A 27,211-nucleotide genomic window follows, 5' to 3' on the forward strand; every position below is an offset into this window, starting at 1 on the left:
TGGACTCAGACTCACTGAAGACATCCTGATAGTCAGACAAATACTCCGGAACTTCCGAAGGCGTAGAAGAAGCAATAGACACAGGCAGGGAATCCCCATGAATACCACGACAGCCCCAACTTGAGACTGACATAGCCTTCCAGTCCAGGACTGGATTATGGGTCTGTAACCATGGCAGCCCTAAAACAACCAAATCATGCATTTTATGTAAAACCAGGAAACGTATCACCTCGCGGTGTTCAGGAGTCATGCACATGGTAACCTGTGTCCAATACTGCGGTTTATTTGCTGCCAATGGTGTAGCATCAATACCCCTAAGAGGAATAGGATTTTCTAATGGTTCAAGAGTAAAACCACAGCGCTTAGCAAATGAGAGATCCATGAGACTCAGGGCAGCACCTGAATCTACAAACGCCATGACAGGATAAGACGACAGTGAGCAAATCAAAGTTACAGACAGAATAAATTTAGGTTGCAAATTACCAACGGTGACAGGACTAACAACCTTAGCTATACGTTTAGAGCATGCTGAGATAACATGTGTAGAATCACCACAGTAGTAGCACAAGCCATTCCGGCGTCTATGAATTTTCCGCTCATTTCTAGTCAGGATTCTATCACATTGCATTAAATCAGGTGTCTGTTCAGACAACACCATGAGGGAATTTGCGGTTTTTCTATCACATTGCACCGAATCAGGTGTCTGTTCAGACAACACCATGAGGGAATTTGCGGTTTTTCTATCACATTGCACCGAATTAGGTGTCTGTTCAGACAACACCATGAGGGAATTTGCGGTTTTGCGCTCCCGCAACCGCCGGTCAATTTGAATAGCCAGTGCCATAGTATCATTCAGACCTGTGGGAATGGGAAAACCCACCATAACATTCTTAATGGCTTCAGAAAGGCCATTTCTAAAATTAGCGGCCAGTGCACACTCGTTCCAATGTGTCAGCACGGACCATTTCCGAAATTTTTGGCAATACACTTCAGCCTCGTCCTGCCCCTGAGACATAGCCAGCAAGGCCTTTTCTGCCTGAATCTCAAGATTGGGTTCCTCATAAAGTAAACCGAGCGCCAGAAAAAACGCATCAAGATCAGCCAATGCCGGATCTCCTGGCGCCAGCGAAAAAGCCCAATCCTGAGGGTCGCCCCGTAAGAACGAAATAACAATTTTTACTTGCTGAGCAGAATCTCCAGATGAACAGGGTCTCAGGGACAAAAACAATTTACAATTATTCACGAAATTCCTAAACTTAAACCTGTCTCCGGAAAACAGTTCAGGAATCGGTATTTTAGGTTCTGACCTAGGATTTCTGATAACATAGTCTTGTATGCCCTGCACACGAGTAGCCAGCTGGTCCACACTTGTAATCAAGGTCTGGACATTCATGTCTGCAGCAAGCATAGCCACTCTGAGGTAAAGGGGAAAGAGAAAAAAAAAAAAAAAACTCAGAATCTTCTTTCTTATAATCCCTCTTCTGCAATGCATTAAACATTTAATACTGGCCTGGCAAACTGTTATGACCCCAATGGCGAGGGTCTCAGAGGAACGTGGAAGTCTGCAGAATACAAAAATCCAGCTCATAGGGCAGTGGTAACTGGGTTGACCATATATCTACTCCTAACGCCAACACTAGAAGTAGCCGGGGATCATTCCTACGTTGATTCTAGATGACACGCGCCAGCCGGAGAATCTAGCTACCCCTAGTAGAGGAAAACATAGACCTTTCTTGCCTCCAGAGAAGGGGACCCCAAAGCTGGATAGAAGCCCCCCACAAATAATGACGGTGAGGTAAGAGGAAATGACAAACACAGAAATGAACCAGGTTTAGCACAGAGAGGCCCGCTTACTGATAGCAGAATAAAGAAAGGTAACTTATATGGTCAACAAAAACCCTATCAAAATCCACACTGGAAATTCAAGAACCCCCGAACCGTCTAACGGTCCGGGGGGAGAACACCAGCCCCCTTAGAGCTTCCAGCAAAGGTCAGGATATAGATTTGGAACAAGCTGGACAAAAATACAAAACCAAAACAAATAGCAAAAAGCAAAAGGCAGACTTAGCTGATATAACTGGAACCAGGATCAGTAGACAAGAGCACAGCAGACTAGCTCTGATAACTACGTTGCCAGGCATTGAACTGAAGGTCCAGGGAGCTTATATAGCAACACCCCTAACTAACGACCCAGGTGCGGATAAAAGGAATGACAGAAAAACCAGAGTCAAAAAACTAGTAACCACTAGAGGGAGCAAAAAGCAAATTCACAACAGGCTATAATATGTTTTGTCCTCCAACCTTCATCAAGGTACTGTTGCTGAGATAATCATTGGTTTCACAACCCCAGAAGCCTCTTTCCCTTTCTTAGGACTTTGGAGGAGACACACAAGCTGGTTTTGGCTGCCTCAGCACCAGGATCACTGAGCTAGCTGACTGTATGTCCCTGCCATGACATTAAAACTTCTGATGGGAAATACATCTCGGAGACTACTAAAGGAACCCTAAATCTTTAGGGATAATTCTCTATTTCAGTGTGTTTAGTGTAAAATAAAAAAAACAGAAGCTAAATTATGAAGCCCAAAATTTCACTCCATAAAGTAAAAAGGGTGAAATCCAAGCTGAAAAGTCAACTTTGGGAACAATTGGCCCGGTAAAGTTCATTTTCGGGAATCCAACAAAACGCCAACTTGGGGTTTTAAGTTTTATGTTTCAAATGTGCCTTTAGTGACCTTACATTTGAGAAAATTGGGGACATGTAATTTTGGTACTCACTCATCTCCATGTACTCTGGGGTCAGTCCCGAATATGGTTCTAGAGCGTAGTCTCGGTCCCATTGTTGAGGTTCTCTCGAACTGTGAAGGTTGCTCTCCCCAGGATCTGGCCTTTCATCCTTTAGCTTCCGAAATAGTTTCTTAAGTTTTCTGCAAATAAAACATTAGAAAAAAAATCATTGGCTTTATGCCTTATCGATTATAGCTCTTTTATTTACATTACTACTGTAGTCTGCTTCGTCTTCTCCTGACAAAATGGACCAAGTAATGCGGCTGATAAGCCCGAATGTAATAATGTTTTATTGAAAGACGAAACGAGCGCTTTACAAAATCCATAAAACAAGATAATGACTCATATCCTGATACAAGAGAGAAATAACCACAGTCCAAGATGATTTCATACATTGAAAGACTAGAAATAGAAATATATTCCTTCTTAAAAGATCCATTCTACCTTAAAGGGGTTTTCCGGTTTTGGAAAACCCTTCTCCTTGGTGGAGTTTGTTAAAATAAAAAAACAGTCCATTACCTTCCCTCCCCATTTTCAGTCAATTAGTGAGCTCAGCGACTCTGCTTGGATTGATGTCACTATCCGCTCAGAGCTATCCTGAGTTCATTGATTAGCTGCAGTGCTGTTGTGACATAACCGCTGCAGGCAATAACCTAAACAGATAGCAGGGCTGGACCCAGGGAACATACTGTAGTTGGGAAACAAGAGGTTTCCTAATCCAAAAAGCCTTTAAAAATAACCGGATTCTCCTAGTATCAGAAGACTACCACGAATAGGTGGACTGGCTCAGTGATCGTACTCAAAGAGTGGTAATAAATGGTAAACAAATGGTTGCACATCCAATTGGAAGAGTGTTCCAAATGAGGTACCACAAGGTTCTATCCTGGCCCCAATGTTGTTCAATATTTTTATAGATGATCTAGATAAGGGAACTGAAGGTAAACTAGTCAAATTTGCAGACAATCAAAGCTAGGAGTGATAGCTAACACTAGAGAAGACGGAGAAAGGATTCAGAAGGATCTAGATAAGCTTGAACAATGGTCAGCGAATAATAGAATGGTATTTAACAGTGAGAAATGCAAGATTCTATATCTGGGCAAGAAAAACAAAAATTACACCTAGAGAATGGGAAGAATAGAACTAAGCAACAGCAAGTGTGAAAAAGACTTGGATATTCTAATAGATCACAGACTGCACGAGTCAACATTGTGATGCAACATCAAAAAAAGCAAACACAGTTCTAGGATGTATTAAAAGAAGCATAGAATCTAGATCACGCGAAGTCATTATCCCCCTCTACTCCTCTTGGTCAGGCCTTATCTGGAATACTCTGTCCAGTTCTGGGCACCACATTTAAAAAAAAGACATTAAAGAACTGGAGTAAGTTCAGAGAGGAGCTACCAGAATGGTGAGCGGACTGCCAAGTATGTCCTACGAGGAACGGTTAAAGGATCTGAGAATGTTTAGCTTTCAAAAAAGAAGACTGAGAGGAGACTTAATAGCTGTCTACAAATACTTGAAGGGCTGTCACAGTGTAGCGGGATCATCATTATTCTCATTTGCACATGGAAACAGGAGAAGCAATGGAATGAAACTGAAACCTACTCTCTGCACCCTCTATATTCCTTACAACACAGCCCCCCCCAAACCAAAAGGTGAAGGCACAATACATGCCATATTTTACGAACTTGGGCTTTATAACAGACGATCAAGACGTACAAAGTGAGAAAAGATATGATTTGATATTGACTTTTGCAGAAAAAATAAGTTTTGGAAAAGTCTGTGAACTAGCGATGATTGACTCCTTTGAAATTCATCAACTTTCATGAGTTTTCACAAAGTATTTTATATGTGGCGAATACATTTGTTGCGAATAACAGATACTCCAATTGCCCAGAATTGACATGTGTAACAGTCTGACGTCTCCTACGATGGTCTCCCACCTCTTTCAAGCAATTTTGCATGCCCTGTACAATTTATTCATAGTTGTTGAGCTTTTTCACCCTCTATTTCTGTTACTAAGTTGTGAGCTGTGAAATCCTCTCACTATAAAATTCACCATAAAATGGCTGCTGCATTTCCTGCCTCGACTTTTATACTGGCTATGAAAGGCTTTGTTATACTATGTGATGTTCTATTCTATGTAATAGTTGCCTGACATTATTGGTAAGTCATAAGAGCCTTTTCTGGCTGATGGAGCCTTTTTCATTGTGTAAAAAAAAAGTGATGGGAATTTTTAGCGATTTATGCAAATTGAGCAGCAAATTGTTTGAATTCATTGGGTCAAGGTAGTTCACAAAAAGTTGACATGAACGAGATTATCATTGAATCGATTTTCTTATCTTTCTATCTTGGACTATTTGACTTTGAAAGGGATTTGGAGAACAGTATCGGAATAATTCTGCTTCTTCAGGAACCAAGCAAGTGCATCAATGTAGACATTGTAGGCGTCAGCAGTGAGGAAGGTGTGAGTCAACGACCCTGCGTCATGCATGATATTTACACTGATGAATGCAGTATCGAAATCCAGGCTTTAACATCAATAACTAGAATAAAAACCCTTCAATAACCATGTGTTATTATATAAACTTAATTTTTTGAGGAATAAGAAATATAACATTTTTGTAAAAGATTATCAAAAGCATATAAATAGGCAAGATCGCCAAAAAAGTGAAGAAAGTGGCGGCCGACTCTTGCACAGGGGTCCACCAGAGGATTCCCCTGTTCTCCTGTTGACCAGTCCAAGCCTGGGCGGAGTTATACAGAGCTCAGCATTCAGAGAACTGCCAGATCCGCAGCAAATAAAACAGGGATTTTTTCCCAAAGTGCAGTAAGAAGCCCAATAAGTGACACATGGCTGGAATCAGGGTCTCTGCTCCAATATAATTCTGCTCTCAAATGGGTTAGTAAAAACCTGATGAGAGATTCCTTTTGAAGCGTCCAAGTTACAGTAGACTTTCTGCTCCATTTCGTGTCTTCTTATTGAAGGTTGCATGCAAGTTGGAATAGTAAGCCAGCCTTTATTATCCCATAGTAATTTGCTTGTGCTCATGGGCAGCGTTCTGCTAATTTTTCCCTGGCACTAGCAAACGATGTTCTGCTAAAACTGCAGACTAATAACCATGATGGAAAACGTATTGTTTGTTGCGTACGCCATTCTTTTCTTTAATGGCCCGAGGAACGATTTTGAACAACATGTTCTGGTGCAGGGAATTTTATATTGATAAGTAAATTTACTTTTCTTCTTAATTGTTCCATAGTCACAGGGGAAAAAACAACAATAGAAGCCCTGCCTAGTGATGCACTACGCCTCATACCGTTGCTGTTTTAGTCTGTTTTGGACAAACTATTCATTTATTTGGAGCCTCCGGCGATCATTTCTATTTGTGATTCACGAGATAAGTATTTTGTTTTTCTGCAGTGCCCCCACAGGGGAATTAAAGTATTACAGTTACTGATAAAATTAATGGGATATCCTTGTTTTGTAAGGATATGCTGAGTCCACCAGAGACAGAGAGATGATATTTGTTGCCACTCTTCACTTTGGCTAACAGATGTGGCCCTTAAAGTCTAATAATTCAGTATTCCTTTAGAGGGTATAGAATAGTGAATTTTCTAAACTAGCCGAAAAAGTGATGTATAACAAGAATATATAGGGATTCTCCACCCAATAACTTTAAAGAGGTATTCCAGTAAGAAGAAGTCATCAACTATCCTGTGATATATTCTAGGTTGGTGGGGGTCCAGCTGCTGAGACTCCCACTGATCCACGGAATTGCAGACTTCTTTTCCCTGCTTGAAGGAAGCGGCAGTGTGCATGCTCAACCTCGGCTCTATTTTTTCTCCAGAGGACTGCACATTCAGGATCTGTGGAGGTTCGGGATAGTGCACATTTGGGATGTGTGGAGGTTCCAGTAGGGGACCACTAGTGATTAGATCCTGGGGATAGGCGATAACTTGGAAAGTCAGGTCAACATATGGAGGTTCCAGTATGGGACCACCAGTGATTAGTTCCTGGAGATAGGCGATAACTTGGAACGTCGGGACAACCTGTGGAGGTTCCAGTATGGGACAACCAGTGATTAGATCCTGGGAATAGGCGATAACTTGGAAAGTCGTGGCAATCTGTGAAGGTTCCATCAGGGGACAACCAAAGATTAGATCCCAGGGATAGGCAAAAACTTGGAAAGTCAGGGCAACCTATGGAGGTTTCAGTAGGGGACCACCAGAGATTAGATCCTGGAGATAGGCGATAACTTGGAAAATTGGGGCAATCTATGGATGTTCCAGTATGGGACCACCAGTAATTAGATCCTAGGGATAGGCGATAACTCGGAAAGCAAAGGCAACCTATGGAGGTTCCAGTAAGGGACCACAAATGATTAGATCCCGGGGATAGGTGACAACTTGGAAAATCATGGCAACCAATGGAGGTTCCAGTATGGGACCACCAGTGATTAGATCCTGGAGAACGATAACTTGGAAAGTTGGGACAACCAGTAGAGGTCCACCAGGGATTACATCCCAGGGATAGGCGATAACTTGGAAAGTAAGGGCAACCTATGGAGGTTCCAGAAGGGGACCACCAGTGATTAGATCCTGGAGATAGGCAGTAACTCGGAAAGTAAGGGCAACCTATGGAGGTTCTAGTAGGGGACCACCAATGATTAGATCCCGGCTATTGGCAATAAGTTGGAAAGTCAGGGCAACCTATGGAGGTTCCAGTATGGGACCACCAGCGATTAGATCCTGCAGATAGGCGATAACTTGGAAAGTCAGAGCAAACTGTGGAGGTTCCAGTAGGGTACCACCTGTGATTAGACCCTGGAGATAGGTGATAACTTGGAAAGTCTGGGCAACCATTTTAAGAATAGGTCATCTACAGTACTACTCGTTAAAATACTTTAAGCCCTCAGCGCAAATTTATGAACATGTATGTCATCTACACAGTATAATTGCCACAGCATTACATGTATGTACATGATTAAGAGAGAGGGGGCACAGAAACTACAACAGGATGCCAGCTGGAATTGACACCTTGGCTCCTTTCTTCATACCATTAATAAATTTAGTAAGCGGGTGACAGAGGGAGATAAGCTTCCTCTGTCACTCCATCAGAACCAGTCAGTTTTATGGTGGCTATTGACTGTCAATAACCTCCAAATAATTGCCCCAAGGTTTGACATCATAGTTCACCTATTAGGCCAATTGGAATAATGCTCATAGACATAGCAACTGTATTAGAAAAGTATTGTTGGGTATTTCATAAGCAATTAAGCTCATACATGTTCAAGTCAAGATGGTATTACAGTTCCGGCTTATTAAAAAAAAAAAAAAGAAATGAAAAAATAATTTTCAGAATTGCTGTTTATTTTGTTCATTTTGCTTATAAAAAATATATACACTGCTCAAAAACATAAAGGGAACACTTAAACAACAGAATATAACTCCAAGTAACTCAAACTTCTGTGAAATCAAACTGTCCACTTAGGAAGCAACACTGTTTGACAATCACTTTCACATGCTGTTGTGCAAATGGAATAGACAACAGATGGAAATTATTGGCAATTATCAAGACACCCTCAATAAAGGAGTGGTTCTACAGGTGGGGACCACAGACCACATCTCAGTACCAATGCTTTCTGGCTGATGCGTTGGTCACTTTTGAATGTTGGTTGTGCTTTCACACTCAAGGTAGCATGAGACGGACTCTACAACCCACACAAGTGGCTCAGGTAGTGCAGCTCATCCAAGATGGCACATCAATGCGAGCTGTGGAAAGAAGGTCCAGGTCTGGGAGGAGATCCCTCAGGAGACCATCCGCCGCTTCATCAGGAGCATGCACAGGCATTGTAGGGAGGTTATACAGGCACGTGGAGGCCACACACACTACTGAGCATCATTTCCTTGTCTTGAGGCATTTCCACTGAAGTTGGATCAGCCTGTAACTTCATTTTACACTTTGATTTTGAGCATCATTCCAACTCCAGACCTCCGTGGATATTAGCTGTGATTTACGTTGATCATTTTTAGGTTTTATTGCTCTCAACACATTCCACTATGTAATGAATAAAGATTTAAAACTGGAATATTTCATTCAGTGATATCTAGGAAGTGGGATTTTAGTGTTCCCTTTATTTTTTTGAGCAGTGTATATATATATATATATATATATATATATATATATATATATATATATATATATATATATATATATATATATATATATACACATATATATATACAATCAAGAAGTTGCATCTACCAGAAAATGTTAAATGGGTTGTCCAGGACTTTATTTTGATGATCAATCCTTAGGATAGATCATCAATATCAGATCGTGAGGGTGTGACTCACAGGACCACTACCAGTGGCGGCCCAAAGTGATCAATTATGGAGTAGAACTATACACTTATGTCAGCTATATTGCAGCGGTAGCGCAGCACACCACTATTGAAATGAATGGCCATGGATGTGCAGTACCTGGGCGCGGCCACTATACAGCTGATGGATCTGTGCTGTAAATGAGCACTTTCGGCCACTGCCAACAATGATAACACTTGATCGTGAGCATTCTGGATGAGGCATCCTTATCGATCTGATATTGATGATCTATCCTAAGAAAAGGCCATCAATATAATGTAACTGCACAACGCCTTTAACAATGGGAGCATCAACTCTTGTTGTGTCAACTCATTATCATGCAGAAACAAGAGAAAATTAAAAAAAAAAATTGAGCTGATTAATAATACAATACTTTACAATTTAATAGTTATTTTTTCATGTGTTTATGGAATAAGCTTCTTTAAAGCTACTTTAGTGTAATAATCCCCAGACTATAAATTTGTGAATGGAGAAATCAGAGGAGCTTTGTCCTGTAGTAGCATTCTTCTATAAATGCTGTAATTAAAGAACAGGAAAAAGTATGTTCCTTTCCCCAAGTCCTGACCTGCCGTGAAATATCTGCCTCATCTGAGCAATTATTGCTTGATATGACTTGAAAAATATGTTAATTTTGGTGAGTCTGGACCTCTGGGTATAAATTTTATAAAAAAAAATAATAATTAAATGTCATTAAAGATTAAAAAAAGGAAGAAATGACAAATACTGCAGGCTAAAAAGTCTAGTTCAGGAATTACAATAATGGTGGATTTTATTGAATTATCTTTTTTTATTTGCTGCTCCACCCATTACAGAGGAGAATCAAAAAAGTTTACTTGAGGGTGGGATTTGTAGAGGTGTCCACCTTTTTTTTTTAGTAAAGACAAAATCTGACAATAAAAATTCAGTACATCACTCTGACAATACTAGAGAGAAAAAACAGGCTGAACCTCATATTACAACCACTGAGTGGCCACAGAAGGATCTAGAAAACTTGGACAATGGGCAGGGACTAATAGACTGGTATTTAACAGGGAGAAATGCAAGATTCTACATCTGACAAGAAAAATAAAAATTACATCTACAAAATGGGAGGAATGGAACTAAGCAACAGCACGTGTGAAAAAGACTTGGGTATATTAATAGATCACAGACTGTACATGAGTCAACAGTATGATGCAGCAGCAAAAAAGGCAAACACAGTTCTAGAATGCATTGAGAGAAGCAAAGAGTCTTGATCACATGAAGTAATTATCCTCCTCTACTTCTCCTTGTTCAGGCCTCGTCTGGAATACTGTGTCCAGTTCTGGGCACCACATTTTAAAAAAGACATTGAAAACCTGGAGCAAATTCAGAGAAGAGCTATCAGGATGGTGGGCGGACTGCAATTGAATGGTTAAAGGATCTGGGAATGTTTAGCTTGCAAAAAAGAAGGCTAAGATGAGACTTAATAGCTGTCTACAAATATCAGAAGGGCTGTCACGGTGTAGACAGATCATCCTTATTCTCATTTGCACATGGAAACACGAGAAGCAATGGAATGAAGCTGAAAAGGAGAAGATGCAGATTAGATTTTTAAAAAAAGCTTTTTGACAGTGAGGGTGACCAATGAGTGGAACAAGCGGCCACGAGAGGTGGTAAGTTCTCCTTCCATGGAAGTCTTCAAATAGAGGCTGGACAGACATCTGTCTGAGATGGTTTAGTAAATTCTGTATTGAGCAGAATGTTGGACATGATGACCCTGGAGGTCCCTTCCAACTGTAACATTCTATGATTCTATGATTTATGATATAGACACGTGCAGTATAAACATCTCCTGACAGAGTTCTGTAACGTGTTTTTTCGCTAAAGTTCGTCATCTTGCACCACTTATCTCAAAATATGTTGATCCCCGAAAAAAGAAAAGGAAGGACACATTTGTACATCCCTGTTCACTTGAAGGTTCTAGAGATAGAGACCCCGTTCTGGGGACATGTCAGTAAGCAGACAGGAGCCCTGAGATTCAGCTCCTAATTGTTGGCATCCGCGGCTCCTCTTTTAATAGGCCAGGTGTGCCACGCCGAAACAATGATGTTGCGCCAAGCCAATAATCAAAAGAGGAGTTGGAATGCCATCAGTTATGGCAGGATTCTCATCTGACAGCCAAGATTACTGGTGCGGGAGGCAAACAGAGAGCACCAGATAGGGTGACTGTACATGTGAAATGTATAGTCGATTTTCAGTACCAGGACAGAGGATGGCTTTTTGGTTTGAGGGCCAAATTGTTACATTGAACCACTGCGTAGGGCAGAATTAAAACCTAAAGAGGTGTTCAGATATGACAACATGTGCCATAAGTGTCTAATAATTGGGGGGGGGGTCCATTTCTGGAGCTTTTACTCCTTATCAAACATCAGTGTTTATTTTGAATTCACAAAAAAATGGTCCAAGTCTATGTTGCGTCAGTGGGTCACCAACTTTAATAGTATTGGTCTTGTCATATGGGCCAAAGGGACTATTTGGCCTCACCTAAGCTCTAGGGATTGGGTGCAACTGCAACCCAACACTCACTATTGTGATGCCCCTGTCTACAAAATCCTTTAAGTATTGTTGTCTTCTGTTAGAACTTTGGAGTCCATTTTCATTCCAAAACTGAGCCCAACGGGGGATCGTTTAGTGGGCCAATCTGACCTTAGAAGACTACTTTCTCCAGGAAATTCCTCCAAATGAAGAATATTTGCGTTAATGTCGACCTCATGTTGTATGGCTTTCACTGTTACTGAGATCAAAGGCCTGTAATTTAGACTACTAGGAGGCACCTCTACATAAGCCTTCCTTACCCAATTCCTCCGGTATCTAAAATTCTTGAATGCCAACAGGAAAGACAAAGCATCTGGAAGCAGAACAGCCTCTCCTCATAGTGAGACATATTGATCAAAGCTCCAGTATTTGTGGAATATAAGTTGCTCTGGAGGCTTTAACACTTATTCCGCTCATTTTCTCTGTGTTATCCCCGTGACGTTAAAATTCCCTATCGGAGACGAAATTCTGATGTTCAAACTCAACAAACAGCAGGAGGAGAACATCAAAGCACCTAACGCCAAAACCAAGACACTAAAGATCGCAACCTCGAAAAGAAATGTTACTGTATGGAGCTCACAAGAAATGTAATGAGATAATTACACAAGAAGACCGCCAGATGACTTGGGTTTGCGTTCCTTAGAGAAATCTGGTGCTTATTTGACGCTAGTAAAAGCTATAGAAATCTATAGAAATATGGAAATTGTAGGTTTCAGAGTTCACTGTGCATCAATTAGCTCTTGAGTAGCCTGTTAGTACTTAGTGTTTACCAGCATGTTTATGTAAAAGGGCCTTTTAAGATTTTAATTAGAAATGGAGTGCACAATACTTTCTCTCAAAAATTCTGTAAATTTTAGAAATTTTACAAAGTATGTTTTTGGCATACTTGCCAACTGTTCGGAAATGTCCAGAAGGCTCTTAGAAAAAAAGGGAGACTTTTAAGGTCCCTGGAAGTTGAAAAATCATCCTGGCCCCACTGGATATGTCTAAAACAATCTGGATATCAACAAGTTCAGAAGGTTTCTTGTGCCCTGGCATTCAGCTGCACATGTTTAAGTGTATCATGTATCGGTCTTTTAAGATGTTAATTAGATAGGACACAGATCAGTAGGACAATGCTCTCTTTAAAAAATATGTCAAATTTTAAAATTTGGGAGATTTTAATAAATATTTTTTGTCATACTTTAGATTTCTTATGGAACTTCTAGAAAAAAAGGAGATGTTTCTGGATCTTGAGAAGACTCAACATATCTCTTAGGTCACTGAAATCACTCAAAAATCAGCAATTTCTGAATTTTTCTTCTGCCTGAGTGTCTAATTGCACATTTGGGTAACTGGGGAACGAGGTGTGGAGGAATGGGCATAGAGTGTGACTTTAAAAGAGGCATGGTTACAGCTTGATTCTTCTAGCAATGCACAAAAGTGCTCCACAAGAACATTGGTGTCCCTTGTAATATCCTGAAAAATTAGGGTCCTACTGTTAGGACCCTAACTGGACACAAGAACCATGGTTCCATGGCCTCTATCTAAATGGAGCTGTAGACAGTACACATTATGGGTGTGCGGGTCCCAAATATAGACTGCTGATCCATTCCTACAGAACTTTGAGATCCTCGTTCCCAAGACCAATGGGTATCTCATCAGTTGGACCATGACCGATAATACATTTATTACTTATTCTGAAATAAAGTAGAATGAAAACAATACACATGCACTATATTTGTCCTGGAATACTTCTATTGTAACCCCCAAAACGTTATCCCCTTCCTGGGTTAGGTACAGTCAACATTAGTCTAACATGCATGGGGGCCTTAAGGACTAAGAAATTGGCCCCTCTCAGTTTCTACAACACTTTAGGAGAACATTTTCTTCTCATTCAGTTGGTTTAGAATCCATTTAACGAACCATAGAAGGAACAATGAACATCATATGGATGAGCGTATAAATACTTGTTAAGATGATGTATCGCTATCCATGACCTGAGGTTGAAACCTTCAAATCCTCCAGGCTTTTCTTTCTACTTATCAAAGCTTACAACCCAATGACTACAATTTTAGGAATGCTTTGTATTGTCCTCGTCCGTGTCCAGATTTCATTACTTATTTAAATCCACCTTTGGGTCACTAATCACTTCCTAGGAAGCGATCCTCATGGCTTAATTTCTCATCTACACACAGAATGTATACAATGTGACCGAAGAATTGATACGGTGCCAATGTTAAAGCTACCTCATGGTTTCCAGTGTAGGTATAGTGTATGTGCTAATGCACTAGTGAGAAACCCTTGGATTTCCACTGGGTGAGAAGCGACAACTGCCAACTGTAAATGCTACAAGATGCAATTTCCTAACTGCTGGAGAGATAAAAGTCTCCGTCCAATTGGCTGCATTGGTGATGCCCCTGGTTTTTACTAATTTCATAAGCTGCATTCTCAGTGCTGTCACAGGTTTCTACTATTTTCATAGGCTGCATTCTCAGTGATGTCATAAGTTTCTAATGACCTCATAGGCTGAATTCTCAGTGATGTCACAGGTTTCTAATGACCTCATAGGCTGAATTCTCAGTAATGTCATAGGTTTCTAATGACCTCATAGGCTGCATTCTCAGTGATGTCACAGATTTCTAATGACCTCATAGGCTGCATTCTCGGTGATGTCACAGGTTTCTACTAATTTCATAGGCTTTATTCTCAGTGATGTCACAGGTTTCTAATGACCTCATAGGCTGCATTCTCAGTGATGTCACAGGTTTCTAATGACCTCATAGGCTGAATTCTCGGTGATGTCACAGATTTCTAATGACCTCATAGGCTGCATTCTCAGTGATGTCACAGGTTTCTAATGACCTTAAATGCAGCATTCTCGGTGATGTCACAGGTTTCTAATGACCTTAAATTCAGCATTCTCAGTGATGTCACAGGTTTCTATTTATTTCATAGGCTGCATTCTCAGTGATGTCACAGGTTTCTAATGACTTTATAGGCTGAATTCTCTGTGATGTCACAGGTTTCTAATGACCTCATAGGCTACATTTTCAGTGATGTCTTAGGTTTGTAATGGTTTTATAGACTTCACTCTTAGTTATATCACAGGTTTCAACTAATTTTATAGGCTGCAGACTCAGCGATGTCACTGGTCTCCAATTATTTCACTAGCGGCATCCTTAGTAATGTCACAGGTTTTTGCTAATTTCGAAATCTGCATTCTCAGTAATGTCACTATATTCTAATGATTTCATAAGCGGCATTTTCAATGATGTCACTGGTTTCTTATGATTTTATTTCCTGCATTCTCAGTGATGTCACCAAATTTTACTAATTTAATAGGCTGCATTCTTAGTGATGTCACTAGATTCTAATGAATTGACAGGCTGCTTTGTCAGTGATGTCACTGGTTTCTAATGATTTCATAGGCGACATTCTAAGTGATGTCTCTCGTTTCTTGTAATTCCATTGGATGCATTCTCAGTGACGTCACAATTTTCTAATGAAGTCCTAGGCTGTCACCGTTTTCTCAAAATTTCACAGGCTGCATTCTCAGTGATGTCACCGGTTTCTCCTAATTTCATAGGCTGCCTTCTCAGTGATGTCATCGGTTTCTCCTAATTTCACAGGCTGCATTCTCAGTGATGTCACCGGTTTCTCCTAATTTCATAGGCTGCCTTCTCAGTGATGTCATTGGTTTCTCCTAATTTCATAGGCTGCCTTCTCAGTGATGTCACAGGTTTCTAATGACCTCATAGGCTGCGATTACAGTGATGTCACAGGTTTCTCCTAATTTCGTAGTGTTCAATCTCAGTGAACTCATAACTTTCTAATTAATTTATAGGATAAAGCTTTAGTAATGTCACTAATTTTGGTTTGTCAACTGTCCATAAATTCCTGGAAATTCTCATGTCTATAAATTGAATTTAAGTTGCATGTTTTTACTCTAATATTCTGAATACACAAAATATTTGCGATGTGGCAAACAACCTGAAATTGGTAAAACCTCATAGTGGTCTGTATATAGCACGACTAAGATAGGAGGTTACACTATGACCGATGCCCATAAAACGTAGATTATGTTGAGTTGTGCTGGGTCCTGTTACACATTTCAGGTATGTTGGTTTTCACATTTTTATTCTTAGTTGACACCTTTATAGAGAGGGGAGACCATCTGTATACAAATTATAAGGACTTTCCAAATTTCAGTAGATGATTGCCATCTAGTGGAGGTATATAGTGACCCGTAAGGAACGGCGGCTGCATTGTGAATGGTTTAGATCTACTTTATCATAGATTTTACACCCTGGTGAGCCTTTAAATAAAAATAGATTATTATTATTCGGGTATACGATGTACGAGATTTGGTATTTGTATGCTAATTTGTCAGACCAAAGTCTACAACACCTACACTTAAAGGGGTTGTCCACTACAAATCAAATATTTTTAGATTTATTTTTTTTTTTGCAATTTTAAATAATTTTCTAATATATTTCAATAAGCAAAACATCGCCAATGCCTACATTTCACGCTCAGTCCCGGTAGCTCTACTTCCATTTCTCATCATAGGAGAGTGTTTCCTCATTCAGCTCGTGATCGTATTTATGTCCCATTTCCTTTGACAAGTCCTTTACGTAATTGACATTAATTTTTTAAAAAAAATTTTAGTTTTGTCTATGATGCTTTCGAATCAAAGTTGGATCCCAGGTTGTGTATGTGTTCAATGCTTATACCAGCACCGACCGGAAACACAATAGAGACTGAAAGACCGACCACAAATGTGAATTTTCTAATTACCACTGAATGTATCAGTCTATAATCGATGTAGGTGGGGTTGGGGAGCATAGTGTGGTATCTTAAGTGTTGCATCACAGTGGAAGGGCCAATAGTAAAAATGCAGCTTGCTCCCCGTAAGACAGAAGTGAGGGTAAAGGATGCTGGTGGGCAGGGGTGGGATTATAAAAAGTTCAAAAATAGCAGTTATACCCAGTCCTAATATTACAAATGAAGAAACCCCATGAGGAAGCTATTGATGCGAAACGCGCCTTGGGGTAAAACAACTTTCCTTTGTTCAGTTACATATTGTGTTTCCTAATGAACATTTAATGTGGGATTGATGTACTTTCTTTTACACGTAATTATTGCTATGTCACCAGTGCAGAGGGCTGGGAACGGCACATACATTTCTCCAGGCTCTTTCCCTCTCCCTGCTCGCTCAGTGCTTCCCATCAAAGACTGACAGGTCAATTTTCTCTCAGTGACCTGCTCACATACACGAGATATCATCATTCCCGGGGGCGAAGCATGAGTAGATCAAAAGTCTGGCTCTCGCAGCCTCCTCAGGACCTTTCCCAACAATCAACATCCCCAGAATGACTCTGCTTGTACCAGATCTTGGGAGAAAAATGACCTCTTAGCCAGTGACGGAAGGCCGGCGGCAGGTGGACAAATATTTTGTACTTTGCTTCACGTGAATTCAGCCACACGACGGCTAGCTCGCTGCTATTTTGCTTAACTGTAGAGAACCAGGAAAGGGGTAAAAAAATATCTGCTACTCTCCTTGCCGCTTACCTAATCCGCTGCCACCTGTTTTCCGGTTATCCACGCTCTCCGATCTCTTCTTTTAGCCATCTTCTTTTTTTCCGACAAAATCTTTGGGCTTTCTCATTCTGGTCTTTCTGGCACCGAATAGGACTCAGATATCTTGTGGGACATCCTGATTAGGGTTGAGCGAAACGGGTCGTTCATTTTCAAAAGTCGCCGACTTTTGGCAAAGTCGGCGTCTCATGAAACCAAACCGATCCCAGCGTTGCATCGGCCATGCGGTACGCGACTTTCGCGCCAAAGTCGCGTTTCAATGACGCGAAAAGCGCCATTTCTCAGCCAATGAAGGTGAACGCAGAGTGTGGGCAGCGTGATGACATAGATCTCAGTCCCCACCATCTTAGAGAAGGGCATTGCAGTGATTGGCTTGCTTTCTGCGGCGTCACAGGGGCTATAAAGGGGCGTTCCCGCCGACCGCCATCTTACTGCTGCTGATCTGAGCGTAGGGAGAGGTTGCTGCCGCTTCTTCAGAAGCAGGGATAGTGATAGGCAGGGTACATAAAGCTGCAAACCGCTTGTGCTGTAGCGATTTCCACTGTCCAACACCACCTTTTGTTTGCAGGGACAGTGGAAGCTACATTTTTTTTCCTCAGCGCTGCCGCTCATTGGGCTGCCCTAGAAGGCTCCCTGACCCTGATAGCTGCGTTGCTGTGTGTGTACGATGCTGTGCAAACCAACTGCTTTTTTCAAAGCACAAATCCTCTTGTTCCTTCCTTTCTGCACAGCTATCTTTTTTGTTTGTCCACACTTTTTATTTAATTTGTGCATCAGTCCACTCCTTATTGCTGCCTGCCATACCTGGCTGAGATTACTGCAGGGAGATAGTAATTGTAGGACAGTCCCTGTTTTTTTTGTTGTTTTTTTTTGTGGGAGATTAAGATTGGCATTTCTGCTAGAGTGCCATCCCTGTGTGTGCCATCTCTCACTCAGTGGGCCATAGAAAGCCTTTGGATTTTTTATTATTTGGTTTCTAAAGTCTCCCTGAAAAAAAAAAAAAATTTCAAACAGTGGGAGATTAATATTGCCCTTTCTGCTTGTGTGCCACTCCTGACTCCTGTGTGTGCCATCTCTCACTCAGTGGGCCATAGAAAGCCTATTTATTTTTTATTATTTGGTTTCTAAAGTCTCCCTGAAAAAGAAAAAAAAAAGAAAACAGTGGGAGATTAATATTGCCTTTTCTGCTTGTGTGCCACTCCTGACTCCTGTGTGTGCCATCTCTCACTCAGTGGGCCATAGAAAGCCTATTAATTTTTTTGCTTGATTTGGGTTCTAAAATCTACCTGAGAAAAAAACACTACATCAATCAGTGGGAGAAAAATATTGGCCTCAGTCAGGGCTTGTGTGCCACTCCTGACTCCTGTGTGTGCCATCTCTCACTCAGTGGGTCATAGAAAGCCTATTAATTTTTTTGCTTGATTTGGGTTCTAAAATCTACCTGAAAAAAAATCACTACATGAATCAGTGGGAGAAAAATATTGGCCTCAGGGCTTGTGTGCCACTCCTGACTCCTGTGTGTGCCATCTTTCACTCAGTGGGCCATAGAAAGCCTATTAATTTTTTTGCTTGATTTGGGTTCTAAAATCTACCTGAAAAAAAATCACTACATCAATCAGTGGGAGAAAAATATTGGCCTCAGGGCTTGTGTGCCACTCCTGACTCCTGTGTGTGCCATCTCTCACTCAGTGGGCCATAGAAAGCCTATTTATTTTTTATTATTTGGTTTCTAAAGTCTCCCTGAAAAAGAAAAAAAAAATAAAACAGTGGGAGATTAATATTGACATTTGTGCTTGAGTGACAGTCCTGCGTGTGTGGCATCTCTGTGATTTGGTGCCACAGAAAACAGAGTGTGTAACATTGGGCCTGACTTTCCTTGTGGTCTCACCAACCTGTAAAGGGATATTGAAATCATACTGAAGTTATAGCTCACCGTGTAAGTTGTTTGACAGCAACAAATAAAGTTACTTTGGTTAAGTTTTTAAAACAATGAGGAAGTCTGGTGCAAGAGGTCGTCGTGGCCGTGGGCGTTCATTGTCAGCTGGTAATGATGGTAGTGGTAGTGGAGCATCAGGTAGTCGTGGGGATAAAAATATTCCACCTAAGTCTGGAGCTGTGGAGCCAGTTTCGTCGTCTGGCTACACAAGGCCTCGAACGCTCTCTTTTCTGGGAGTAGGAAAACCGCTTTTAAAGGCGGAGCAGCAACAGCAAGTTTTGGCTTACATTGCAGACTCAGCCTCTAGCTCTTTTGCCTCCTCTTCTGAAACTGGTAAATGTAAAAGCAGTGCGTCGCTTGTGGATGTTCACGGTCAGGGACAAGTCACTTCCTTGTCCTCTTCAGCAAAAACTACAACAAGAGAGAAGGATGCAGCAGGCGACACAACGGGTAACTCCATGGAGCTCTTTACACATACCGTCCCTGGCTTAGAAAGTGAAACACTTAACAGGCCATGCCCATTACAAGTAGATTCTGACATGGAGTGCACTGATGCACAGCCACAGCCAGAGTACTATGCTGCTCCTTTGACTCAGACCACCACATTGCCCTCTCAGGGTACTGATCCACAATCAGACCCTGATGAGACTATGTTGCCCCGCCACGAACGCTATACCACCGACCGACACAGTGACACAGACGAAGTTGCACACGAGCTCGAAGAGGAGGTAATAGATGACCCAGTTGTTGACCCCGATTGGCAGCCATTGGGGGAACAGGGTGCAGGCGGCAGTAGTTCAGAAGCGGAGGTGGAGGAGGGGCCGCAGCAGGCATCAACATCGCAACAGGTTCCATCTGCCGGGCCCGTATCTGGGCCAAAACGCGTGTCAAAGCCAAAACCTGTTGGAGGACAGCGTGGCCATCTGGTTAAAGCTCAGTCTGCAATCCCTGAAAAGGGATACGATGCTAGGAAGAGTGCAGTCTGGTATTTTTTTAAACAACATCCAATAGATCAGCGCAAAGTCATCTGTCAAAAATGTTCAACTAGCTTAAGCAGAGGTCAGAATCTGAAAAGTCTAAATACTAGTTGCATGCATAGACACTTGTGTTGAGCGATACCGTCCGATACTTGAAAGTATCGGTATCGGAAAGTATCGGCCGATACCGGCAAAGTATCGGATCCAATCCGATACCGATACCCGATACCAATACAAGTCAATGGGACTCAAGTATCGGACGGTATTCCTGATGGTTCCCAGGGTCTGAAGGAGAGGAAACTCTCCTTCAGGCCCTGGGAACCATATTAATGTGTAAAATAAAGAATTAAAATAAAAAATATCGCTATACTCACCTGTCCGACGCAGCCGGGACCTCAGCGAGGGAACCGGCAGCGTTGTTTGTTTAAAATTCGCGCTTTTACTTGGTTACGTGAAGTCCCGGCTTGTGATTGGTCAGGGCGGCCATGTTGCCGGGACGCGGACCAATCACAGCAAGCCGTGACGAAATTACGTCATGGCTTGCTGTGATTGGTCCGCGTCCCGGCAACATGGCCGCCATTAACCAATCACAAGCCGTGACGTCACGGGAGGCTGGACATGCGCGTATTTTGAAAAGCGCGCGTGTCCAGCCTCCAGTGACATCCCGGCTTATGATTGGTCACGGCGCCATGTTGCCGGGACGCGGACCAATCACAGCAAGCCGTGACGAAATTACGTCACGGCTTGCTGTGATTGGTCCGCGTCCCGGCAACATGGCCGCCATTAACCAATCACAAGCCGTGACGTCACGGGAGGCTGGACACGCACGTATTTTAAAAAGCGCGCGTGTCCAGCCTCCAGTGACGTCCCGGCTTGTGATTGGTTAATGGCGGCCATGTTGCCGGGACGTCACTGGAGGCTGGACATGCGCGCTTTTCAAAATACGCGCATGTCCAGCCTCCCGTGACGTCCCGGCTTGTGATTGGTTAATGGCGGCCATGTTGCCGGGACGTCACTGGAGGCTGGACACGCGCGCTTTTCAAAATACGCGCATGTCCAGCCTCCCGTGACGTCCCGGCTTGTGATTGGTTAATGGCGGCCATGTTGCCGGGACGTCACTGGAGGCTGGACACGCGCGCTTTTCAAAATACGCGCATGTCCAGCCTCCCGTGACGTCACGGCTTGTGATTGGTTAATGGCGGCCATGTTGCCGGGACGCGGACCAATCACAGCAAGCCGTGACGTAATTTCGTCACGGCTTGCTGTGATTGGTCCGCGTCCCGGCAACATGGCCGCCCTGACCAATCACAAGCCGGGACTTCACGTAACCAAGTAAAAGCGCGAAATTTAAACAAACAACGCTGCCGGTTCCCTCGCTGAGGTCCCGGCTGCGTCGGACAGGTGAGTATAGCGATATTTTTTATTTTAATTCTCTTTTTTACACATTATTACATTAATGTTGTTGCGATACCCGATACCCGATACCACAAAAGTATCGGATCTCGGTATCGGAAATTCCGATACAGCAAGTATCGGCCGATACCCGATACTTGCAGTATCGGAATGCTCAACACTAATAGACACTTAACCACCATGCATTTTCAAGCCTGGACTAACTACCAAACGTCCCTTAAGGTTGTAGCACCCTCGGCCAATGAAGCTAGTCAGCAACGCAACATCCCTTCCGGCACTGGAAGGCCACCATTTTCCGCACCACCGGCAGTATCTGTGCAGGTTTCTTTGCCAGCCAAAAGCAGTCAGGGTCAGGGAATCACCAGTTTTGTAGGAGGAAATATTGCATCTAGGGCACCGGCGGAAACAATACCGTCTCCAACCGTCTCTCAGTCTGCCATGTCCACCGGCACACCCGAAAGTTCCACGATCTCCAGCTCTCCAGTCCAGCTCACACTACATGAGACTCTGGTTAGAAAAAGGAAGTACTTATCCTCGCATCTGCGTACACAGGGTTTTAACGCCCACATAGCTAGACTAATCTCGTTAGAGATGATGCCCTACCGGTTAGTTGAAAGCGAAGCTTTCAAAGCCCTGATGGAGTACGCTGAACCACGATACGAGCTACCCAGTCGACACTTTTTTTCCAGAAAAGCCATCCCGGCCCTGCACCAGCATGTTAAACAGCGCATCGTCCATGCACTCAGGCAATCTGTGAGTACAAAGGTGCACCTGACTACAGATGCATGGACCAGTAGGCATGGCCAGGGATGTTATGTGTCCATCACGGCACACTGGGTGAATGTGGTGGATGCAGGGTCCACAGGGGACATCAATTTCGGGACAGTTGTGCCTAGCCCACGGTCTAGGAAACAGTTGGCTGTAGGCGTTCGCACCCCCTCCTCCTCCTCCTCCTCCTCGTCCTCCTGCAGAAGCTACAGCTCTTCCACAGACCGCAGTCGGCCAACCACTCCATCGGCAGATGACACTGTTGCACACCAGTTGTCCCATTATGGGCCAGCTACTGGCAAGCGTCAGCAGGCTGTATTGGCTATGAAGTGTTTGGGCGACAACAGACACACCGCGGAAGTTCTGTCCGAGTTCTTGCAACAAGAAACGCAGTCGTGGCTGGGCACAGTAGATCTTGAGGCAGGCAAGGTAGTGAGTGATAACGGAAGGAATTTCATGGCTGCCATCTCCCTTTCCCAACTGAAACACATTCCTTGCCTGGCTCACACCTTAAACCTGGTGGTGCAGTGCTTATTGAAAACTTATCCTGGGTTCTCCGACCTGCTCCTCAAAGTGCGTGGACTTTGCTCACATATCCGACGTTCGCCTGTACACTCCAGCCGTATGCAGACCTATCAGTGGTCTTTGAACCTTTCCCAGCATCGCCTAATCATAGACGTTGCAACAAGGTGGAACTCAACACTGCACATGCTTCAGAGACTGTGCCAACAGAGGCGGGCTGTTATGTTTTTGTGGGAGGATACACATACACGGGCAGGCAGTAGGATGGCAGACATGGAGTTGTCAGGTGTGCAGTGGTCGAAGATACAAGACATGTGTCAAGTCCTTCAGTGTTTTGAGGAATGCACACGGCTGGTTAGTGCAGACAACGCCATAATAATCATGAGCATCCCCCTAATGCGTCTGCTGATGCAAAGTTTGACGCACATAAAGGATCAGGCGTCTGCACCAGAGGAAGAGGAAAGCCTTGATGACAGTCAGCCATTGTCTGGTCAGGGCAGTGTACAGGACGAGGTAGCGGGCAAAGAGGAGGTGGAGGACGAGGAGGATGATGGGGATGAGTATATTTTTAATGCGGAAGCTTTCCCGGGGGCACTGGAAATTGGTTGCGTGGCAAGGCCGGGTTCTGGTTTTTTGAGGGACACAAGTGACGTTGATTTGCCTGAAACTGCCCCTCAACCAATCACAACCGAAGATTTGACAACTGGAACTTTGGCCCACATGGCGGATTATGCCTTACGTATCCTAAAAAGGGACACACGCATTACGAAAATGATGAACGATGACGATTACTGGTTGGCCTGCCTCCTCGATCCACGCTATAAAGGCAAATTGCAAAATATTATGCCACATGAGAACTTGGAACTAATATTAGCAACCAAACAATCAGCTCTTGTTGACCGTTTGCTTCAGGCATTCCCAGCACACAGCGCACGTGATCGTTCTCACACGAGCTCCAGGGGGCAGCAGACTAGGAGTGTTAGGGGTGCACACATCAGAAGTGGCGTTGGACAGAGGGGTTTTCTGACCAGGTTGTGGAGTGATTTTGCTATGACCGCAGACAGGACAGGTACTGCTGCATCAATTGAAAGTGACAGGCGACAACATTTGTCCAGTATGGTTACTAACTATTTTTCATCCCTTATCGATGTTATCCCTCAACCGTCATTCCCATTTGATTACTGGGCATCAAAATTAGACACCTGGCCAGAATTGGCAGAATATGCATTGCAGGAGCTTGCTTGCCCGGCAGCAAGTGTCCTATCAGAAAGAGTATTCAGTGCTGCAGGTTCAATATTAACCGAAAAAAGGACTCGTCTGGCTACCCAAAATGTTGACGATCTAACATTCATTAAAATGAACCACAACTGGATTTCAAAATCTTTTGCCCCACCTTGCCCGGCCGACACCTAGCTTTCCTATGAAAAGCTCTTGCCTGTGGACTACTGTGAATTACTTTTCTAATGTCTAATTTTCTGCAGCTGATTGTCCAGCATACGACATGTTTACACCTCCCTAAATGGCCAAACTCCCCACACGGGGCCGTGGTATCGCGACTTGGCGCAAGCACCCGTGAGACTGTTGTTTGTCTGAAGAGGTGGGTGTGCTTGCTTTTGGTCGACGGCATTGCTACTGGGTCCCTCATAGTACAATAAAGTGTCTCTGGCGGTGGTGGTGCGCACCCAACGTCAGACACACTGTTGTAACATGAGGGGCCCTGGGCCTGTACCGCCGGCCACAAGAGAGTTCACCCACCCCCAGGTCAAACATTGCTCTACCACTTCCACAGTTATCTCTCACACTTCCACCAATGTTTAGTCTATGCGATGACATCCTTCCATACCTGCCACTGACAATACCATTGTGTTGACATGTATGATGGTACATAACATAGTCAAGGGCAGTGTCCTCTATTTACCACAGTAAATACTTTGCGCTAAATTAGTAGGTCTGAAACAACGCAGAGGATCCCACCCCTGAACCTAATGATTGCACCCTTTAGTGTTTTTGTTTTGTTTTAATGCGAGACATTCACATTTAATTGTTGTTTTTGACTACTAACTGGCAGACACTCATTACAATCGGCCTCCGTTGACCAGACCACTGCTGCCCGTGTACCCCTGGAACCAATTTTAAAGTGCCTACAGCCAGCCCATTTTATTGTGTTAGGCCTTCGAAGCCTGTCTGCGGTCCCTCCTTCCACTAGGCCTCCACTGACCAGACCACTGCTGCCCGTGTACCCCTGGAACCAATTATAAAGTGCCTACAGCCAGCCCATTTTATTGTGTTAGGCCTTCGAAGCCTGTCTGCGGTCCCTCCTTCCACTAGGCCTCCACTGACCAGACCACTGCTGCCCGTGTACCCCTGGAACCAATTTTAAAGTGCCTACAGCCAGCCCATTTTATTGTGTTAGGCCTTCGAAGCCTGTCGGCGGTCCCTCCTTCCACTAGGCCTACACTGACCAGACCACTGCTGCCCGTGTACCCCTGGAACCAATTTTAAAGTGCCTACAGCCAGCCCATTTTATTGTGTTAGGCCTTCGAAGCCTGTCTGCGGTCCCTCCTTCCACTAGGCCTCCACTGACCAGACCACTGCTGCCCGTGTACCCCTGGAACCAATTTTAAAGTGCCTACAGCCAGCCCATTTTATTGTGTTAGGCCTTCGAAGCCTGTCTGCGGTCCCTCCTTCCACTAGGCCTCCACTGACCAGACCAATGCTGCCCGTGTACCCCTGGAACCAATTTTACAGTGCCTACAGCCAGCCCATTTTATTGTGTTAGGCCTTCGAAGCCTGTCGGCGGTCCCTCCTTCCACTAGGCCTACACTGACCAGACCACTGCTGCCCGTGTACCCCTGGAACCAATTTTAAAGTGCCTACAGCCAGCCCATTTTATTGTGTTAGGCCTTGGAAGCCTGTCTGCGGTCCCTCCTTCCACTAGGCCTCCACTCACCTGACCACTGCTGCCCGTGTACCCCTGGAACCAATTTTACAGTGCATAGAGCCTATTTTTTTATTTTATTTAATATTAATAAAGCCATGATGTACTACGCTGTACCACGCTATGAGCTACCCAGTTGACAATTCTTTTGCGAGAAAAGCCATCCCACCCCTCCACCAGCATGTTAAAGACCACATTGTCCTTTCATTCTGTCAATCTGTGAGTCCAAAGGTACACCTGACAACAGACACAAGGAGCGGTAGGCATGGCCACGGAAGGTTACGTGTCCTTTGTGGCGCAATGGGTTAATGTATTGGATGCATGGTCCACACAGGGGACAGCCTGGTAAGTCTGTCTGCAGTCCCTAATTCAAGTTGTCCTCAAATGAATAAATCTGAGCTTCAACCTTCTGGCTCTCATTAAGTGCTGTGTTTTTAAAAATTGGTGGCTCCGGCCTACTAACGGTGTCTGCCCCTGCCTGGTGTTGTCCTCAACTGAATAAAGCTGAGCTTCTACCTTCTGGCTCTGATGAAGGTTTTTTTTTTTTTTTTTTTAATTTCTGGATGGGGCCTAATACCTCTGTTTGCTGCTCCCTGGTGTTTGTCCTCAACTGAATAAAGCTGAGCTTCTACCTTATGGCTTTGATTAACTGCTGTTTTTTAAAAAAATTGGTGGTTCCGGCCTACTAACTGTGTCTGCCCCTGCCTGGTGTTGTCCTCAACTGAATAAAGCTGAGCTTCTACCTTCTGGCTCTGATTAACTGCTGTTTTTTAAAAAAATGGTGGTTCCGGCCTACTAACGGTGTCTGCCCCTGCCTGGTGTTGTCCTCAACTGAATAAAGCTGAGCTTCTACCTTCTGGCTCTGATGAAGCTTTTTTTTTTTTTTTTTTTTTTTTTTTTAAATTGCTGGATGGGGCTTAATACCTTTGTTTGCTGCTCCCTGGTGTTTGTCCTCAACTGAATAAAGCTGAGCTTCTACCTTCTGGCTCTGATTAACTGCTGTTTTTAAAAAAATTGGTAGTTCCGGCCTACTAACGGTGTCTGCCCCTGCCTGGTGTTGTCCTCAACTGAATAAAGCTGAGCTTCTACCTTCTGGCTCTGATTAACTGCTGTTTTTAAAAAAAAATGTTGGTTCCGGCCTACTAACGGTGTCTGCCCCTGCCTGGTGTTGTCCTCAACTGAATAAAGCTGAGCTTCTACCTTCTGGCTTTGATTAACTGCTGTTTTTAAAAAAAATTGGTGGTTCCGGCCTACTAACAATGTCTGCCCCTGCCTGGTGTTGTCCTCAGCTGAATAAAGCTGAGCTTCTACCTTCTGGCTCTGATTAACTGCTGTTTTTTAAAAAAATGGTGG

The 27,211-nt window shown here is 43.5% G+C and overlaps 2 protein-coding genes across 2 annotated transcripts in view; one reads left to right on the top strand and one right to left on the bottom strand.

Moving 5' to 3' along the window:
* The window catches only part of NTF3 (neurotrophin 3), a 274,247-nt gene that overhangs the window by 225,393 nt on the left and 21,643 nt on the right, over positions 1–27,211 (top strand). The gene's annotated exons all lie outside the window — the stretch shown is intronic.
* The window catches only part of ANO2 (anoctamin 2), a 249,373-nt gene that overhangs the window by 55,572 nt on the left and 166,590 nt on the right, over positions 1–27,211 (bottom strand). Inside the window, exon 20 of the mRNA XM_077266525.1 lies at positions 2,776–2,924. Within this exon, the coding sequence (XP_077122640.1) occupies positions 2,776–2,924 (149 nt within the window). The remainder of the gene's footprint in view (positions 1–2,775; positions 2,925–27,211) is intronic.

The sequence above is a fragment of the Ranitomeya variabilis genome, chromosome 5 (genome assembly GCF_051348905.1).
Source record: "Ranitomeya variabilis isolate aRanVar5 chromosome 5, aRanVar5.hap1, whole genome shotgun sequence".
NCBI classification, from domain to species: Eukaryota; Metazoa; Chordata; class Amphibia; order Anura; family Dendrobatidae; genus Ranitomeya; species Ranitomeya variabilis.